This window comes from Petromyzon marinus, chromosome 44 (assembly GCF_048934315.1).
Source record: "Petromyzon marinus isolate PM22_M1 ecotype Great Lakes invasive population chromosome 44, UKy_Petmar_22M1.pri1.0, whole genome shotgun sequence".
Lineage (NCBI taxonomy): Eukaryota > Metazoa > Chordata > Hyperoartia > Petromyzontiformes > Petromyzontidae > Petromyzon > Petromyzon marinus.
The window spans coordinates 9,333,691-9,354,993 of NC_133710.1; the positions used below are offsets into that span (position 1 = coordinate 9,333,691).

Genomic DNA, 21,303 nt, shown 5'->3' on the forward strand with positions numbered 1-21,303 from the left:
CGTTGTCGGACGATTGTTGGATTGCTGAGCTATGCCGTGAGAATTGATCGTTGGCCACCGATCAATGCGGGGAGCTGTGTGGGCTGCTGACCGGGTTTGCTGACTTCTTTAGCAAAGATGATTTTGATTTGGGTTGCACGTCACTTTTGTCCCATCATATTGATACCAGGGAGGCCAGCCCTATTCGGCAGAATTCCCACCGCTTGAGCCCCACGGAAAAGGAATGGGTGCAAAGCGCGGTGAATGATATGCTGGCCGCTGACATAATTTCCCCGTCTAACAGCCCGTGGGGGGCACCGGTTGTTGTTAAAAATAAGGATGGCAATCTCAGATTCTGTGTCGATTTCCGCAAACTTAATAAGGTGTCCGTGGCCGATGCGTACCCTCTGCCATGGATGGATGACTCCCTCGATGCGCTGTCGGGAGCGCGGTATTTCTCGACTCTCGACTTGTCTTCCGGGTTTTGGCAGTTGCCCCTTGACGACTCTTCGAAGCCGAAGACCGTGTTCTGCACGCCTCAGGGACTTTTTCAATTCAACTGTCTTCCTATGGGACTAAATTCCGCTCCCGCCACGTTCCAACGCTTGATGGAGCTCGTTTTGGCTGGATTGCAATGAGAAACGTGCCTTATATATTTGGATGATATTATTGTGTTCAGTCGCACGTTCGAGGAACACCTTCGATGGTTGCGGGCCGTATTTGACAGGATGCGCTCCGCTAACCTTAAATTTAAACCCAAAAAATGTCATCTATTGCAACGGCTGCATTGTGAGCTCGGACGGTGTCGTGCTGACCGCTCACTCGACTCCTCTGCGTCGGATGACACAGGACGAGTGGCATTGCAGGATGGCCTTTTGATGTGGAGGGAGGATATGGTTGGCCGATGGCATGTGGTTCCCGTTGCACTCCGGCACGAACTGGTTTGGGTGTTGCCTGCCGACAAGTTGTTGCACCTGGATGTGCAGAAGACCTTGCTCACGCTGCAACGTGATTACTATTGGCCTGGTATGACGGCCGAGATCGCTAACGTTATCCGTGCCTGCCCTGACTGCGCTCGACGGAAAAAGCCGCGGCAAAAATATATTCTGCCTTTACGGCCTTTTTCGGTTACACAAATTAACGAGCTTGTGGCCCTTGATATCCTGGGTTCATTTCCACCTACACCTCGGGGCAATAAATTCCTTTTGGTGGGGGTGGAATATTTTTCCCGATGGCCAATGGCATGGCCGTTGCCGGATCAATCGGCGTCCTCCATCACCGAGGCGGTTTTGAATAGTTATGTTATGGACAAAGGTGCCCTGGAATGATTGCTCACTGATCAAGGCCGAAATTTCTCTTCCAAATTACTGCGCGATGTTTGTGACGCTTTGGGCATGAAAAAGATCAGAACATCGCCCTACCATCCTCAAACTGATGGGATGGTCGAGCGACTAAATCTCACCTTGACTTCCATGTTTTCCCACACTGTCAGTGAGAAACAGGCCGATTGGGACTTGCATATTCCCAGCGTGCTCTCTGCCTATCGGATGGCCGCCCATTGGTACGCAATTGGGGACGCCCGTGAAGGGTCCGAAACAGACCCTTCCCGACCACGTCCGGGACTCCATACGCCGCATTGCTGAGGCGCGGAAAGTGGCGCGGATTAGCATGGCCAAAACTCAAGCTCGCAATGAGCGTTGTACACGAAGGTCTAGCCGCGACATGCCGTGGTCTGTGGTTGATCAGTCCTGCCTTCATTGCCCTCAGGTGCCTGTGGGCACCTCTCCCAAATTGCACAGGCCGTGGCGGGGGCCTGTGGAGGTGGTTGAGGTTCGGCATCTCCAGTGTGTGCGCATCCGGGCGGGATCCCATCGTTGGTTCGTCCACTCATCCCGGTTGAAACCATTCTTTCCTCCACACGTCGTTTCATCATCTGCAACGGTTGGCTTGCTGGGGTCTCATGCGTCCGACGCGCCAACCCAGTTGCCGGTTGATCCCCCGAAAGACTCTGTTTTGTTGCCCACAGCCGCCCAACCCCTGATGACTTCTGCTGCTGACGACTCAGCTCGAGACACACCTACATCGGCTGCATCTGCCGCTGCGCCGTCGGTACTCCTACCACCTGCTACGTCGGAGCCTGCAAGGCCGCATGTTGATGCTGGGGATGGTCCGGTGTCGCAGACCCATTCCAAGTCGTTAATCATTTCTATTCCATGCTGGTTCTTCCGTGTTGCGTTCGTTGCGTTTATCTTTATGCTCTGTTATTGTTGTTCTTATTTTTTACGGGTTCTGGGGTGTCGTTCCCCCATTATCTGGGTTAACCTCGTTCCTAGCCGGGACGGCTAGTCTTTTATCCCGGGGGGGGGGGGGGGGGGGGGTGATGTAATGAGAGCGCACCGACGGGCGACAGAGGGCTGCATAGGCACTGCTAAATCAGTCATAGCCAATCATAGCTAACGGTTCCATCTGGGCCAAAGTTAATGGGCGGAGCTTGTGGGTACATGCGGGAATCATCGGGAAGGTTGAGGGGGGCGTGGTTAGAGGACGAGCTTGGCTCCGCCGAGAGGGATATAAGCAGAGGCAGGGGGAGGACTCGGGGTCGGTGTGGGAGCCTGGAGTCCGGACTGCATCTCTGCCATCTCGTCACGCCACCGGCCACATGGCAGCCTCGAGGGCCGAAGCTCTCCCCACTCCCTGCGCGCCGTCAACCAGCGGTGCGCGGGGGAGAGAGCGAAGGAAGCCGCGCGGGAACGGAGGAGCAGTGAGCATGCGCATGTGGCGAGAGAGAGAGAGAGCGGGGGACCATCCATAAAGGGAGTGTGGAGCCGAGCAGTCATCACTAAATAAAGGACGCAAGTCTCAACCTGTCGTGGAAGTCGTTTTTTTCACATCTACTCCATGTAATTAATGATGCATTAACATCCTTTATTCAAGAACTCCAATGTCTCCCATTCAATGTGCCCCTATTTGAAAGGGCCCTCATCTATACAGGACAACTCCGGTATGCTTTCCAACGGCAGTGGAAATGTAGCATATGTCCCCAATTCGAAGACCCCCCCCTGTTTTTACCACCCTATTTAGCACCTCCGATTAACACAGTTGGCTAGGTACGGTGCGAAAGAAGTTCAACATACATAGCACCCATGAAAGACACGTATCTTGCTCTATCCCCCTTGTAAAACAAACACTCCCCACTTTTCACTCACTGAATGCCCCTTCCATCTGCCCTCTGAGCTGGTCACTTGTTATTGGTTGGCGAGGGATGACAGCGAGGTAAAATTGCACGACTGCACGATTTTTTGTTGTCGGAACTCGCCATCACCACCGTAACCATAAAGTTTGCTCAAATAGCCATCACTCCACCACAATGCACTCAAAGCACGTGGTATTTCAAGGTTTCCACGGAAAGCCATTATTGACTCAGTATTTGCATACGATGTTCTTCAGAAGCACGATTCATAAATAAAGCTGCTCCGATATGCAAATAATTTATATTTTTAATACATGTTGGCACTCGAAACAAAGTACACATTTGGCGCAAGACATAATTTGTGTGAATATATTACGTGTTTTGTAATATAACATGTATAACCATAAAATCAATGACCTGTCAGGGTTACAATTCAGAAACTGATTCTCTCGTGTACAGTATGATTTTTTTTATCTTGTTGACATGAGTTTTGTGTTTCCTTTGTACAGTTGTTTGCTCTATGAGCCTATATGTAACATAATTTGCATATTATGTACACAAATCTATTCTCAAGTAGAATATTATATGCACATATCGTGAGCTTAAGAATAAACATTGATCCAGTCACATGCATAGCAAATATACCAATAAAATGGAAATCTATTTAATACTGTGGACAGCACAGGCTAATTACACAATGTTGCTCTGCTCTGGATCAGCCATCACTCTGGATTGTTGAAAAGTACGAAGCTTGTCAGCGCGAGTTAGATTTTTTTGTTCTTCTAAATAAAGAAATAAATGCTATCGTCACGTGAGATAAGAAGCCATTGAAATCTCAGAACAGTGCAACAGATTGCGATTTAAAGCTTTCGTGACTCCCTTTATTACTAATCCTACATAATACACTAGCATAATGACTTTGAGACCCCCCACCGCCTACACATTCGGCAAGGAGTGACTAACCCCATAATCTGCATTTGTCATCAATATGCTAAATTCTTCTGTTGATATGTAAACTCCTTTGTCAAGGCTCTCTCATCCTCCAACGCAGCTTAAAATACGCTGCCAAGCAGTGTTCATTAAGACGCTGTCTTTCCGACAGTTCTGTTTCTTCACCTGAGGACGGCTGCTTGCGTTGTAGCCGAAACGTCGTGAGAATTTTATTTTGTTATATTTTTATTCTTTTATTTCCCTTCTACGTGACTTTACCGAAAGAACCAAGAAGTGCAACAGATTTTCAGACTTATTGAAAAAAATGAAGTTGCCTTTTTATCCGTTACACACTGCTGTCAGACTGTGACATCGCAGTCAACCCGGTATATTTCATTTTCAGAGATGGAATGTAACTAAATTAAGTGCAAAACAAAGCGTAATGAATTCTGTGTACGGACACTGCTGACCAGCCTGAGACATTTAACTGACTAAACAGTGCTTGAGCAGAGTGAAATCGCTGGTGGCTGTCTCGATTCAAACCCAGGATATCTCGGTGGTGCTGGCTCATGATACTAACCTGTAATTGGGCCACCTCAGTTGCCTTAACAGTATGGCATGGTTGATACAGTAATTTGACTTCATAGAAAAGTGTTTAAGGCACAGTAAGTCGTTTTAAAAGGGGAAAACCTCAGCTATCCCCACATCAACCATTGAGAATTTATTCCAATGTGACAGTAGTATATGTTCATCATCATCCACGTTTTGTCCAGTGCTGGATGAAAGCTTCCCAATCCATCCGCCTCTCCACACGGTCCTGCGATCCCACAATCTATCCCTCTCTCCTGCAAATAAGCTGATCTCATCACTCCATCGCCACAGCATTTTATTGGTATAGAAATCTGAAGCATACAATATTGCTAAAAACATTGCGACGCTCAGTATACCTTCGTATTTACCAACTACACGCACTGTATTGTAAAAAAATATGAAACAAATACATTATATCCTTCACACCCGTGCGTGCCCACATGAATGCAAACATTGTGCAGCAATAGGTAAAAACAATGATTGTTCATTAAAAAAACGTGTCAATGTCGTGCAATACAAAAGACCTACCCCAAGATAGCAATAGTATGAGCTTTGCCTGCCCAAAACTATTCCAAAAACAACATGACCACAGTCAAGTCATGAACGATACTTCGATCCGCTTCACATTACCATAAATTAACACCGACCACAAAGCTACGTCGTCCTCATGGACCAGCTTGCCAGCAATCAGCAAAGAGCCACATTACTGCATGTTCTCTAAACTTTACAGTGCACAGAATTAATGACTATACGGACAGCTTAGTCCAGAGGGAAGGCAATTCCGATGGGCAGCGTGGGTTGGAGCACATGGTCACATTCATCAGGAGTTCATTGTTACCTGCAGCCCTTTGTGAGACATTTGATTTGTATATATTTTTAAAATATAATACAGGATATTAGAGCGTCTATTGTTCCATCTTTGACTCGTCAAGGTCTCCCTCGTCCTCTCCGTCCTCCCTGGATCTCCCTTCACTTCTTCACGAAAGGGCGAGAGGTTTGATAATTCGTGACCTAAAAAGAACACTTCCCGACTCGGTCCTTTAATGTCCCCATTTATTGCCCCTTGCTCTGTAGATAACCTAAATCATGGATCAATCAATTTCTTCTCATCCTGTCCCAAATTAAATAAAGATGGCAACTGTTACCCCGATTCTGATGAAAAGAAAACCCCTCACTCTACCATACTTTAGTACATTTTCATCCTGTTTCTAATTTCCCTTTCATATCTAAGAATGATTTGAAGCTTTCGTGGCTGCAGGAATCCATACTGTGGTTCTTTCAATAAAGTCACGTGGGTATAAAATAAATCACGACGTTTCGGGCGCAACACAAGCGTCCATGATCAGGTGGAATAAGCCTTTGGCTTACGTGACTTTACCGAAAGAACCAAAGAGCATATCTAAGATTCTTTGAACATGTCATGCTTATCCATTCAATTAACCACCTTATCAAATATAACTTTTATGATCCACTGCATTCTGGTTTACGGGCAAATCATTCAACTAACACTGCTCTATTGCGTGTTCCCGAATCATCTTTTGGCTCTGTTTGGTTCTCCTGGATTTATCGGCTGCCTTAGACACACTTGACCGCGTGGGAGCCTCTGAAGCTTTTCTCGCTTGGTTCTCTAATCGTTATGATCAATATTGCTGTATTTCTATTCTATAAAAGGTGCATATTCTTAATCTGTCGTGTTCTACTCTTGGTCCTCGACTTTTCCTTGCCTACTTTCTCCCACTTGGAAACATCATCTCCTCTTTGCATCTGTGACCTGGAGGAAGAGGGTGGGCTGAGCCCTTCTCCTATCATCTCGTCATTGTTAATATTAAAGGTATGTTACATTAATGTAATGTTTCTTTATATTTTATTATGTTATTGTGTAATGCACTGTATTTTATTCGGCCTTTAGTTAATAAACGGGCAACTTAAGCTATGACGAGTCTGACCATGGCAGTGGTTCCCCTAACCCCCTTTTTCCCATAGGCCTCTGGACTTTACCAACCACAAATTTACCAACCGCAAGGGTTTTCAGGAACCTAATCCTCGTGGTTGGCGAGGGATTACTATAGCATGGAAAACCGGTATCCTCATCGGTAACAAAAGGTCAATTGAAATTTCTACCACAAGCTTTATTTATTCAACTCTGACTTGATTGTTGTCAAGTACAGCGAGGGAAAAAGTATTTGATCCCCTGCTGATCTTGTACGTTTGCCCACTAACTAAGAAATGATCAGTCTATAATTTTAATGGTAGGTTTATTTGAATAGTGAGAGACAGAATAAAAACAAAAAAAATCCAGAAAAACGCATGTCAAAAATGTTGTAAATTGATTTGCATTTTAATGAGGGAAATAAGTATTTGACCCCCTCTCAATCAGAAATATTTCTGGCTCCCAGGTGTCTTTTATACAGATAACGAGCTGAGATTAGGAGCAGACTCTTAAAGGGAGTGCTCCTAATCTCAGCTTGTTACCTGTATAAAAGACACCTGTCCACAGAAACAATCAATCAATCAGATTCCAAACTCTCCACCATGGCCAAGACCAAAGAGCTCTCCAAGGATGTCAGGGGCAAGAGTGTAGACCTACACAAGGCTGGAATGGGCTACAAGACCATTGCCAAGGAGCTTGGTGAGAAGGTGACAACAGTTGGTGCGATTATTCGCAAATGGAAGAAACACAAAAGAACTGTCAATCTCCCTCGGCCTGGGGGTCCATGCAAGATCTCACCTCGTGGAGTTGCAATGATCATGAGAACGGTGAGGAAACAGACCAGAACTACACGGGAGGATCTTGTCAATGATCTCAAGGCAGCTGGGACCATAGTAAACAAGAAAACAATTGGTAACACACTACGCCGTGAAGGACTGAAATCCTGCAGCGCCCGCAAGGTCCCCCTGCTCAAGAAAGCACATATACATGCCCGTCTGAAGTTTGCCAATGAACATCTGAATGATTCAGAGGACAACTGGGTGAAAGTGTTGTGGTCAGATGAGACCAAAATGGAGCTCTTTGGCATCAACTCAACTCGCCGTGTTTGGAGGAGGAGGAATGCTGCCTATTACTCCAAGAACACCATCCCCACCGTCAAACATGGTGGAAACATTATGCTTTGGGGGTGTTTTTCTGCTAAGGGGACAGGACAACTTCACCGCATCAAAGGGACGATGGACGGGGCCATGTATCATCAAATCTTGGGTGAGAACCTCCTTCCCTCAGCCAGGACATTGAAAATGGGTGGTGGGTGGGTATTCCAGCATGACAATGACCCAAAACACACGGCCAAGGCAACAAAGGAATGGCTCAAGAAGAAGCACATTAAGGTCCTGGAGTGGCCTAGCCAGTCTCCAGAACTTAATCCCATAGAAAATCTGTGGAGGGAGCTGAAGGTTCGAGTTGCCAAACGTCAGTCTCAAAACCTTAATGACTTGGAAAAGATCTGCAAAGAGGAGTGCAACAAAATCCCTCCTAAGATATGTGCAAACCTGGTGGCCAACTACAAGAAACGTCCGACCTCTGTGATTGCCAACAAGGGTTTTGCCACCAAGTACTAAGTCATGTTTTGCAGAGGGGTCAAATACTTATTTCCCTCATGAAAATCAATTTATAACATTTTTGACATGCGTTTTTCTGGATTTTGTTGTTGTTATTCTGTCTCTCACTGTTCAAATAAACCTACCATTAAAATTATAGACTGATCATTTCTTTGTCAGTGGGCAAACATACAAAATCAGCAGGGGATCAAATACTTTTTTCCCTTCACTGTACACATTTTGGATTTGGAGCTGTCTTTTACTCGCCATACTTGTCTTTCCTGTAAATGTAATTTCTTTCATCTTAATAGTACATCTCTAACTCACTCTGCTGCTGCTGAAACATTCATTCATGCCTTTGTACCTTCCAGGCTGTTTTACTGCAATTCTCTTTCATATGGTCTCCCGAATTTTCGTATTTAACAGATTAAATCAGTCCAAAATTATGCTGAGGTGCTGAATTCCCTTCATTGGCTCCCCATCTGTTTTTTTTTAGAAAGTTACAACACGGAATGCACCCGTTATACCGCAGTCTCTGTGCGGTCGATGACGAACTACTTTCTTCAACCACGCAGCTGAGCAGACTGATACAGTAACACGGAATGAGACAGTGACGCGGCAGCGTACCCCTCCATTTTTTGTCCCACCATCTCACTGTCTGCGTTTGGTCGTACATCGAATCCCCGGCAAACCTTATCGTTACATTAGTTATGGGGAAATTGTGTTGGTGAAACGCGTTTTTCACTTAACGCGGCACTTTTCAGGAACGCATCTACCGCGTAAAACGAGGATGTACTGTACAGCACTGTGAGATGCAATTTTGTATGAGCAATGCTATATAATAATGTATTCTTGTTCTTATTAAGTCTTGGTTGAACTCTCCTCCACATACATTTGCATCTGCAGCCACACAAACAAACAACAATTCCACAATGTTAAAACACAAACATATGCATTATCTAAGATATCTATTACTTTGTTACCTTGGCTCATTACTTACTCACCCATAATGCACCTGATCTCATCATATCTCGAAAGCTATGCATTGTTCAGCCTAGATAAGTGCTTTGGTTGAGTGACCACCATGCATGGCAGGTGTTATAGGCCATAACAATTTTTGGTTGCATGTTAGACAATAGAGATCAGTGCAACAATATGTACTGTTGTCCTGTACTTGTATGCTCCCACCTTGACAAAACCACAACGACTTGTGCGACTTATAGTCAAATAGCCCCTACGACTTGCATGGTGTGGCGAGGCCCTCGTCCAGCAGTGGATTGACAAAAAAAGACCGTGCATGTGTTATCTTTGCTCTGTGATGCGAGATGAATGTTGCTGAAGCATAAAACAAAATGCAATAACTTAATTAAAATGTAAATGGTCAAATGCCATTGTTTCCCAAAGCATGCGTAGTAAGTGGTCGTTTATTTGCAGGAATGCAATGCATGCATGGAGCAGTTATTTAGTGCTTCATGGTGCTTATTTATTAATGAACTAAGGCAACCTACTTGAAAACTCCACTCTGCATCAAATATTTCTCAGTGCAAAGAGTTTGGTGGTTTCAGCCACAGAACACAGCGCACCATCGCATATCCAACTCACTGGGGTCCGAGATATAAGCGGATATATGAAACGGAGAGATACAGAAAATGACATTTACACCATGCACATATAGATTATTGGACGAAAACAAATAAAAAAACTGTTTTAAACAATATCACTGAGAACTACAGTGAGGGAAAAAAGTAATTGCTCCCCTGCTGATTTTGTACGTTTGCCCACTGACAAAGAAATGATCAGTCTATAATTTTAATGGTAGGTTTATTTGAACAGTGAGAGACAGAATAACAACAACAAAATCCAGAAAAAACGCATGTCAAAAATGTTCTGAATTGTCTGGAGGACGGCATTTAATGAGGGAAATAAGTATTTGACCCCTCTGCAAAACATGACTTAGTACTTGGTGGCAAAACCCTTGTTGGCAATCAGAGGTCAGACGTTTCTTGTAGTTGGCCACCAGCTTTGCACACACCTCAGGAGGGATTTTGTCCCACTCCTCTTTGCAGATCTTCTCCAAGTCATTAAGGTTTCGAGGCTGACGTTTGGCAACTCGAACCTTCAGCTCCCTCCACAGATTTTTTATGGGATTAAGGTTTGGAGACTGGCTAGGCCACTCCAGGACCTTAATGTGCTTCTTCTTGAGCCACTCCTTTGTTGCCTTGGCCGTGTGTTTTGGGTCATTGTCATGCTGGAATACCCATCCACGACCCATTGTCAATGCCCTGGCTGAGGGAAGGAGGTTCTCACCCAAGATTATACATGGCCCCGTCCATCGTCCCTTTGATGCGGTGAAGTTGTCCTGTCCCCTTAGCAGAAAAACACCCCCAAAGCATAATGTTTCCACCTCCATGTTTGACGGTGGGGATGGTGTTCTTGGGATCATAGGCAGCATTCCTCCTCCAAACACGGCGAGTTGAGTTGATGCCAAAGAGCTCCATTTTGGTCCCATCTGACCACAACACTTTCACCCAGTTGCCCTCTGAATCATTCAGATGTTCATTGGCAAACTTCAGACGGGCATGTATATGTGCTTTCTTGAGCAGGGGGACCTTGCGGGCGCTGCAGGATTTCAGTCCTTCACGGCGTAGTGTGTTACCAATTGTTTTCTTGGTGACTATGGTCCCAGCTGCCTTGAGATCATTGACAAGATCCTCCCGTGTAGTTCTGGGCTGATTCATCACCGTTCTCATGATCATTGCAACTCCACGAGGTGAGATCTTGCATGGAGCCCCAGGCCGAGGGAGATTGACAGTTCTTTTGTGTTTCTTCCATTTGCGAATAATCACACCAACTGTTGTCACCTTCTCACCAAGCTGCTTAGCAATGGTCTTGCAGCCCATTCCAGCCTTGTGTAGGTCTACAATCTTGTCCCTGACATCCTTGGAGAGCTCTTTGGTCTTGGCCATGGTGGTGAGTTTGGAATCTGATTGATTGCTTCTTTAGACAGGTGCCCTTTATACAGGTAACAAGCTGAGATTAGGAGCACTCCCTTTAAGAGTATGCTCCTAATCTCAGCTTGTTACCTGTATAAAAGACACCTGGGAGCCAGAAATCTTTCTGACTGAGAGGGGGTCAAATACTTATTTCCCTCATTAAAATGCAATAAATTTATAACTTTTTTGACATGCGTTTTTCTGGATTTTGTTGTTGTTATTCTGTCTCTCACTGTTCAAATAAACCTACCATTAAAATTATAGACTGATCATTTCTTTGTCAGTGGGCAAACGTACAAAATCAGCAGAGGATCAAAACTTTTTTCCCTCACTGTAAGTGATTACAAATAAATTACTATACAGTTCTGTACATTACCATGTGGTTTACAATATAAGCCAAGAAGCTTTCTAAAAGCAAAACTTCTAATAGAAATATAAAACTGAGAATAATAAATGGGCAACAGCTTAAATTGAATAACTTTTTAACTCTGAACAAAAGTCCTTAATGGGTTTCTGCGTAAAGGATATTTGTTGCGCAGCCATGTTAAAAAAAACAGACCTGCATTTGTTGCGTGGGGCCTGCCTCAGACCGTCACTGTCTTTGTGTAGCCATTGCGGACACTGCGGGTATATGGCAGATGCCATTTGCCGGGACTGGTTGGGGGGCGGTTAACCCTTTCCCAGTCTTTCTTCCGATTTCATTCCGTTGACGTACATGTACGTCATTGCAAACGAATCGGAAGAAAAACAAATACAATAACTTTATCGGTGCGTTTTCCACCCCAAAGACGTACCAAGGCTCCCACAAGGCCATGCGGGAGGACATGTGGAACAGTTTGGCGCCAGCTATCATAGAGTCGTGTCGCTACAGTTCTCTGCGGAGAGTACAAAAACAATGATGCTGTGCCTCTAAATCAAATTAACGATAAACGCTTGCGCGTTCCTAGATTCAGTGGTGAACGGGGCACCCACCCTGCAACTTGCAGACGTCTTGGAACGGGAAAGGGTGAATTGGTCAGTGCGAACGTGACGGTCAAATAAGCAATGTACTGAACGCACACACATTTTATGATTAAAACAAATTAAAATTTCACTCGAAGCAGCCATACAAAATTGACCGGTTACAAACATTAACACTCGCACACATCATCATAGCTAAAGAGTAGCATCTCACGATAGTAGATACAGAGAAAAGGCAAGTTACATATCCTCTTGTCAAAACATTACATCTGTTCCGTGTGTTTGGAATTCCAATCCATACTTACTTTAAATATGGCCGAAGACAAGGTCTTCAAAGGGACCATTCTTGCTGAAGACATCGCTACCTCTTCTTCATCAGCTTGGACCAACGGAAAGCTCTTCCATGATGCCAAAGTGCATCCACAGAAATAACACAACAGATGAGTCAATGCTCTACGGTAAAACACAATGAGCTTCTGTATATTATTGCGTTTTGCATTGAATTGGGGTACCATACTTTATATGGCATACGCGTCCCAATAAAATCTGGTAATCCTGCAATATTTGTTTAACAAGCCTGAATCTGCTGATGGTCTGGCTGATAGACTACATCTTTTTTATTTGATTTTTATGTGCGGAGACACAGAATGGAGTTCTGCTTATATATATCAATCCATGTCTATTCTCAATCAGCAGATAAATGTCTTTGTGCCACTGTTTTCATACAGGTGATTTCCATCACAGTGGTGTAGTTAATCACGAAACCGTTTTGGACTGCAATCAAAAATCCACAAGTGTAATTTAATATCGATTATCTTGCCAGGCAATATTTTATATCTCACAAGAGCCAAACAACTGATGGACGTGCAGGAATAAAAAACAGTCCGCCGACTTAAGAAGAGTCTCACTTGCTTGGTGACCCTATCTGTACATACCGATCATTTAATAATGCGGCACGCCGATGTTGACGATGGCCGTATTGACAAAAAAAATATGTAAAAAGTGTTAGTCTGCGTGGTTTCAATTTCCTGTTTTTAAACCATCCTGACCTGCCACTCTGTAAGGTGGGGGGGGGGGGGTTATGAAAGTGCAAAGAATTACCTTTTGCATTTGAACAACCTCTGTACTCGCCATGGCGTTCTCCAATGTGTGCACAAATATTGTGAAAGAACAATCTATAAAACAATACAATTGCACACAAAACAGACACATGTTATTGAAAATGTGTATCATCATTTTACTGTTGATATACAATAGATGTTTATCCATTTCTCCTCTTATGCTGAACTAAACATCGATCATATCCGACAAAAATAAAATCCCCTTTCCATTATGCTACACAACTCTACTCAGGAGAGCTCGGTGAAGGGAGGGTAAGACAGACCCAGGACCGGTTCAGATATCAATCACCGTTGATGCTGAACTGTGGCCGTGAATCGAATGCAGGCCGCCGGGTTCCTAGCGCAGTACACGAACCACTGCGCCACCGCTCCTCCTCCCAGCTGGATTACGGTACGCACAACGGCTGATGCAAACAAATGCTTTATATGCATATTCGTGACCCTCAAAGACAAGATCACCAATGATTGAAAGGGCCACTGGAATATCATGGGACAATGTGGTTCAGATGAAGACCAAAATAACAATTTACCAGTTAAAGCCCACTGAGCTATGTCGCTCTTTATCAGAAGTGGCTTATCACGTGGACGTTTATAGCAGTCAAAGACTCTAAAAGTACGTTGATTATAAATGTAAAGGGAAAAACTGGAGGACCTTGAGAAAAATCTACACGACCACGGGAGGAGGGAAACACGCAAACTCCAAATATACCACAGGCGTCAGGGTCGGGATCGAACCCGCGAACCTCATGTATACCGGGTGAGGTAGTTAACATCTCACCACCAAAGCGCAACATGTTACCGCGCAGCTGCTTAATGCGATGTGCTATACAGCCGGGGAAAGGGCTAAAGTCGAAGGTATAAAGGTGAACCCTCGGTGGAAGAGCACCTGCAGGGTTCTCCTCGAGGATGGAGTCGGCCACGCTGATCTTGAGCAGGAAGGCTCGTAGAGCTTTCTCAAGCCCGGCCAGCATCTCATCTAAGCTGCCAATGGGGCGAGAACAGTGCAGGCTTACTGAGTGAGCTCCAACCATGAGGTGTGCATCCTTTATGTGTGTGATCTGTTATGTGCACGCATGGCCAAATCACGGTTATCTTCAACAGGTAAGCTCACAGGGTTTTCTTCAGCGTGGACAATTTCCGATTTATGTGCAGGGACTTTCTTAAAGCACTACAACAGAGTGCCTGATCATGATTTTTTTGGCAAACTCAAGGTCAGAAAGACTTGGGCACACCGGCCTAGGTAAATACTTTTCAACAAGAATACAGTATTTGTTATTTTTAGTTCTTTCGGTAAAGTCACGTAGAAGGGAAACAATAAAATAATAAAAATATAAAACAATAAAATTCTCACGACGTTTCGACTGCAACACAAGCAATCATCATCACGTGTGAAAACCACAGCAAGAAAATTTGAAAAAAGTGGCGTTTTTTTTACGTTACCACCACGGAGAGCGATTTGACAGTTATTCAGATGGACGAGTCCATCTATGTTCGGAAAAGAGGAGGGGGGAGACGAAAATAATGGATGCGGTCTAAAAGCCACCATAAGCGTGAACAATCATGTTTACCCAATCCTTCCAATGATTGCTAAGCCAGAATCCATCTTCTCGGTTGAAATTGTCTCCGTGTTTGTATATGTGGATAGCCTCATGAACGAATCTCTCATGGTAGCCAAATGGCTTGCAAAGAACCTCTGTCTTGGAGAAGTCAATCTCATGCAAGACATCTGGCTACCATGAGAGATTCGTTCATGAGGCTATCCACATATACAAAAAGAGACAATTTCAACCAAGAAGATGGATTCTGGCTTAGCAATCATTGGAAGGCTTGGATAAACCATTTGGGGTCTTAATTGATTGTTCACGCTTATGGTGGCTTGCAGACCGCATCCATTATTTTCGTCTCCCCCCTCCTCTTTTCCGAACATAGATGAACTCGTCCATCTAAATAACTGCCAAAATCGCTCTCCGTGGTGCTAATGTTAAAAAAGCCACTTTTTTCAAATTTTCTTGCTGTGGTTTTCACACCTGATGATGATTGCTTGTGTTGCGGTCGAAACATCGCAATAATTTAATTGTTTTATATTTTATTATTTTATTGTTTCCCTTCTACGTGAATTTACCGAAAGAACCAAGAATATGAATCCCTGCAGTCACGAAAGCTTTAAATCAAAACAGTATTTGTTGTTTCAAAGTTGTTTACTTAGCAACGTTACAATTCAAATACATTTCAAGCTGTTACAGCTCGTGTGCAGATTCTAGGTAGATTGATCACAGGACTGCAAGGGATGGTGGCCTTTACCTAGCAGTGGAATGATCATCGCCAACGACGACGACAATGATCGTGACGGTTACCTGTGTGACGCAACGTTGGGTGGCGATATCTCGAAGACAAACCGCTCCACCGGCTTGTTCTCCTTGTTCACAATGGCCACCACAAACTGCTCCACGGCATTCTGTCGTTGCGGAAAGGCAATGATGGAACCCCACAATGTAAACACACTCAGGGCAGCTAAGCAAGTGCATGTGTAGTACCATATAATGTCAATCTGTAACTGTAGTGTGTAACAATACACTCCAAAACACACCTGTTCCAACAGAGGCCGAATGCAGTGCAAAGTATCCTCGATGTATCTGTTCACCTCTGGGTGGCAAGACATCTGCAGACAAACACAGAAGCAACTCAAACCTCCTTTTTAGCCGTGCCGGCGGGCTGTGCCGAGCCTGCCCGGTGTGGGTCAGCAAGCAACATAATCCGAGGCCTTTAGTTAATGCACTGCTGGATGAGTGCCTACCCATGCCGCGTGGGTCACGCGGAGATGAACTGGCCACGCTTCACCGTGCTGGTCGGTGCGGATTAGTAAAGATGGACAGCGTGCCGATGGGACAATGGATGTTCGGCACTGCCCTCTGCTGTCTGTCACGAATGCGCATGGTTGTCCGCCCATTCAAGTACTATCCAGGTTCAACTCCGCAGCTTAGCGTCCCGAGATTTTAAAGAGCGAGGTGCGTTTGTGGTAAATTGCTCACGTGTGATTAATTCTAACTGTCATTTGATAACATTTCGGAGCGTATCTACTTGTTGTAAATTCAAATTGTTCACCACATCCAGATTGAATTTATTTCAAAAAATATTTGTTAAAAAGGTGCGTACCGTTTACATTGATATTCTGTTCATGTGTGGAATGTTTTTTGGAAGGAAGTTAACACTTTATACATTTTTAAAACACTTTTATTAATATAAATCAGTTATGTGTTTGTGCTGTCTTGTGTACTGTGTGTTTTTGGCATGATTTCTGATGATTCCATTCCTAAAGGAGTTCCCGGCACATGGCCCGAAATGTCGGACATCATTCCAAACAAGGCACGGTACAGCTCTAATACACATCAGAGGGCTAAGTAAGTTACAGTAATTATAAATCTGTTTGCTATTGTGTGTTTGAACCAGCTGACCAGGACTGGGTTCAGACATGGCTCCATCACTTTTCACCCAGGCAACCAGACAGCACAAACTGCACATATTTCTTGACTTATCGCGTTAACAACAATTACGTAAATTTATAAACACGCATTAAAAAAAACTATATACAATTTAGGACAATAATTTATGACATTTTTTTTTAACTTATCAATGATTCTCATACTCTGTGGGGACACTATGCTAAGGGACGGTGAGGATGATGAGGAAAAATAAAGTTTCAAGTGTATATTTTTTTTGTTTAGCCAGTTAAGGGAAACTCGAGGGGACCAAGATAGTCTAATTTGCAAAGAGTGACCCTGGCTCAGCGAAATGTCAGTGAAGGTGATGCGAATGTGAGTGAAGAGAAAGCGAGACTGAGGTATTCCCATCAGGAAAGCACTGATTCTCCCAGCTGCATTATCTTAATTGTAAATGTTGTGGGTTTACTCACCAACACACCGCTGTGCTGAACTAGTAACTAATTGGCTCTTATTTGTTTACGTGACAACCCTTAATAATTGGCTGCGTCGGGTAGTGGCAGGTTAAACGACACATTTATATTTACGTGATCTAACCCACAAAAAAAACTCTATTATGCATGATCTCATTTTACAAATGGAGACAATTGCAAGGAGAGGGGGAAAACACAATAATACATTAATTATATAAACAAGTATTTAAAAAAAAACATTCTGAGGTTCCAATAAGGGATTATTGACATTGTACCTGCACGGGCACGTTGTACTTTCTGCGTTTCTCAAAGATGCCGAGCGGGTAAAGTTGCCGCACATAGAGGATCATGTGGACTGCAACTTCCAGGAACTCGCAGAGGATGTCCGCAGCCACTGGAAGGAGAAAAGACAAAGAGATCCCCCGTGTGTCGCCTTAACGAGACTGTTGGGGGCCAATTTTCTGTTAGCCAGTAGCACCTATGAAGGGCCCAGCACTGTGGCACACGAGGGGGTGGGTGACCAGCACCACTCATAATAAGGTCACACTCGTTACACACAAAGTGCTTGCCACGAATGAACCACAATACCTTGCTGGTCTCGTCAAGGAGCATGAGCCATCATCACGTCATCCTCACAGCAGCTTCTGGCTAAACATCGAACAAAAATGGTCCCTACATCGCGCGCTTTCAGATGAGCTTCTGCGGCCGTCTGGAACGCTCTTCCTTCCGATATTAGGAAGCTACTGGAGCTGTGCACTTTTAAATCATCATCTAGATTGACAAACGAATTCCTTTAGAGCTGCTTTTTGAGTTTAATTTGTTGTTCTTCCCCCGCACCGCTGATTAGCGCAGTTGGCTACGTACGGTGCAAAAGAAGTTCAACATACATACAAACAGTAACAATCTAAATTAACAAACTGAAGATGTGTCAATAACACAACCATGGAAAATTGGATCAACGTTGGCCCAACGTTCCATGTTTACTGGCGAGGTCCAGGCCCCCCGCAATGAGGTTGTGCGCAGGCTTCAGATGGATTGCAACTCCAAGAGGCCTTCATCTAGCAGTGGATTAATCATTACTGATGGCTATTATGAATACAATGCACTCCAGTATGATGATGAAGATGCAACGACAGAACATGATGAGGGTGGACATTTTTTTATCAAGAGTAAAATTTTAATCATTTAGCCAGTGGGGTGAAACATTCCACATTCCTATGGCTGTGACCAGTTCGCATTAACCACACGTACTTGTGAGAACATGCAAACAAAAACATGCTCCGATAATTCCTTGCAAAAGGTTTCCATTTGGTGTTTGAACATCTTAACACATGTTTTATTGCCAGAAAGGGTAAAACCCTATTCTTATTCAATCTTTGAAGCTTTCGTGACTGCAGGAATCCATACTCTTTGGTTCTTTCGGTAAAGTCCACGTAGGTATAAAATAAAATATACCTACGTGACTTCACCGAAAGCACCAAAGAGTATCTATTCTTATTCTTTCATACTTTCACACTGGCAAAAAGGTCCCATTTTGTAGCTGCTCACGCCGAGCTATAAATACCCTGATAGTGGCATTGTCCTTGTTCGCTTTTTGGCGCTGTTCTCTGGTCTGACACTGGTGAAACTACAGGCCAGGGGTCCCCAACCCCCTCGATTTAAAGCTTTCGTGACTGCAGGGATTCATCTTCTTGATTCTTTCGGTAAAGTCACGTAGAAGGGAACCGGGCCGCACAGCAGCAGCAGCAGGTGGTGAGCGGTGGGTGAGCGAGCGAAGCTTCATCATCATCATCTGTATTGATAGATGAAGCTTCATCATCATCATCTGTATTGATAGATGAAGCTTCATCATCATCTGTATTGATAGATGAAGCTTCATCATAATCTGTATTGATAGATGAAGCTTCATCATCATCTGTATTGATAGATGAAGCTTCATCATCATCTGTATTGATAGATGAAGCTTCATCATCATCTGTATTGATAGAAGCTTCATCATCATCTGTATTGATAGATGAAGCTTCATCATCATCATCTGTATTGATAGATGACGCTTCATCATTATCTGTATTGATAGATGAAGCTTCATCATCATCTGTATTGATAGATTAAGCTTCATCATCATCATCATCTGTATTGATAGATGAAGCTTCATCATCATCATCATCTGTATTGATAGATGAAGCTTCATCATCATCATCATCTGTATTGATAGATGACGCTTCATCATCATCTGTATTGATAGATGAAGCTTCATCATCTGTATTGATAGATGACGCTTCATCATCATCTGTATTGATGACGCTTCATCATCATCATCATCTGTATTGATAGATGAAGCTTCATCATCATCATCATCTGTATTGATAGATGAAGCTTCATCATCATCATCATCTGTATTGATAGATGAAGCTTCATCATCTGTATTGATAGATGAAGCTTCATCATCATCTGTATTGATAGATGACGCTTCATCATCATCTGTATTGATAGATGAAGCTTCATCATCATCTGTATTGATAGATGAAGCTTCATCATCATCTGTATTGATAGATGAAGCTTCATCATCATCTGTATTGATAGATGACGCTTCATCATCATCTGCATTGATAGATGACGCTTCATCATCTGTATTGCTAGATGAAGCTTCATCATCATCATCTGCATTGATAGATGAAGCTTCATCATCATCTGTATTGATAGATGATCTTCATCATCATCATGTGTTGACAGCCTGCTCCCCCATCGCTCGCATTGTCGTCTGAGCTCCGCCTCCTGTCAGATCAGCGGCGGCAAAAGACTCTCACAGGAGTGCAAATCCTCCTGTAAACTGCGCATGCGAGGGATGTAGCGCTATCCCTGGTAGCCAAAATTAGTAAAAAACTACAACAAACGTCGCTGCAGAGCTTCTTTGAAAAGAGGAAAAGACCCAATGATGAGCCCACCCCCGGTCCGTGACAAAAATTGTCTTCCACGAAACCGGTCCCTGGTACCAAAAAGGTTTGGGACCGCTTGCTCGTCAAGGCCGTAAAGAAGGCTGGTGTAGGCCAATCAGTTTCACACAGAATTATCAGAGCCATGTTCGTTCGCATGTTCACCACAAGTACTGTGTGTGGTTAACGCGGACTCGATTCCTTGCAAAATGTTTCTATTTGGCGTTTGAACGTCTTAACGCCTCCAGTTTTCTTGCTAGCAAGGGCTAAAACCTATTGTTATGTTTTCATACAGGAACTACATATTTGTTTTTTTATATCCGCCACGAGAGGCGATGGTGGTGGAGGTGTTTGGTGAACGTGATGATGGATTTCGGTTCTTACCCTGCGTGGGATTCACCTCTTGTCGGGTGCTCATGATTGTGACTGATGAAGATGAGAGCCTGGGCACAGCACCCAGTGTCGAGTCCCGTCCTGCGCGATCACCTGCTTAGAGGGGAATCCACCGCACTAAGACGCGGTATTAAAAAGGGCAGAGCGCCATACGGCCCGGACTGGTGAAGTATGGTCAAACAATCGCCCCCAAAACGGTGTGAACGGGTCACCATCCAGCAGTGGATTGCCAACAATGCCGCGCATGGCGCTCGTTGTTAACCCGGACGTAACTCGCGTTGTCCTGTAGGGGGGGGTCCACGTGGCTGACCACGTGAGTGTTCACGTCGCGTGGCTGACCACGTGAGTGTTCATGTCACGTGGCAGCCACGAGAGGGCACTAGAACCACGTTTCAAACGCTTCTGGCACAATGCACCCACGTCTCATCGCCAAAGGGGGAAACCACGTCTCATCGCCAAAGGGGGAAACAAAAATCCAACATTCGTCAACAACACTGTGGTGTAGCTTGAAAAAAAATCAGTAATATTTAAAGTACTTAAAAACACGCTTTAATGAAATGTACCGTACGAGTAATGTCAGAACTCCACGACTCCAGGAAGTGGCTCCGAAGCTTGCCATAACGTAAGGGAGCCGTGGTGATTTACAGCCAACGTCAGTTGAGCGTGGACAAATAGACCCAATACGAAACATAACATATAAAAAAGAATGTGTAAAAATATATTTTTTAATAGAATATAGTATTGCCATCGGTATGACATAAGTATACCAAGT

At 44.2% G+C, this 21,303-nt stretch overlaps 1 protein-coding gene across 1 annotated transcript; it reads right to left on the reverse strand.

The window, feature by feature from the left end:
* Nucleotides 1-4,968: 4,968 nt before the first annotated feature.
* Nucleotides 4,969-20,895, reverse strand: MAD2L2 (mitotic arrest deficient 2 like 2). The gene is made up of 8 exons (XM_032970739.2): nucleotides 20,523-20,895; nucleotides 17,481-17,599; nucleotides 15,883-15,954; nucleotides 15,650-15,750; nucleotides 14,182-14,276; nucleotides 13,276-13,349; nucleotides 12,480-12,572; nucleotides 4,969-9,121 (listed from the first exon to the last, which is right to left on the reverse strand). Exons 1-8 carry the CDS (start codon nucleotides 20,554-20,556, stop codon nucleotides 9,083-9,085), a joined length of 627 nt encoding a protein of 208 aa, XP_032826630.1. The 5' UTR covers nucleotides 20,557-20,895; the 3' UTR covers nucleotides 4,969-9,082.
* Between the last annotated feature and the right edge of the window lie 408 nt (nucleotides 20,896-21,303).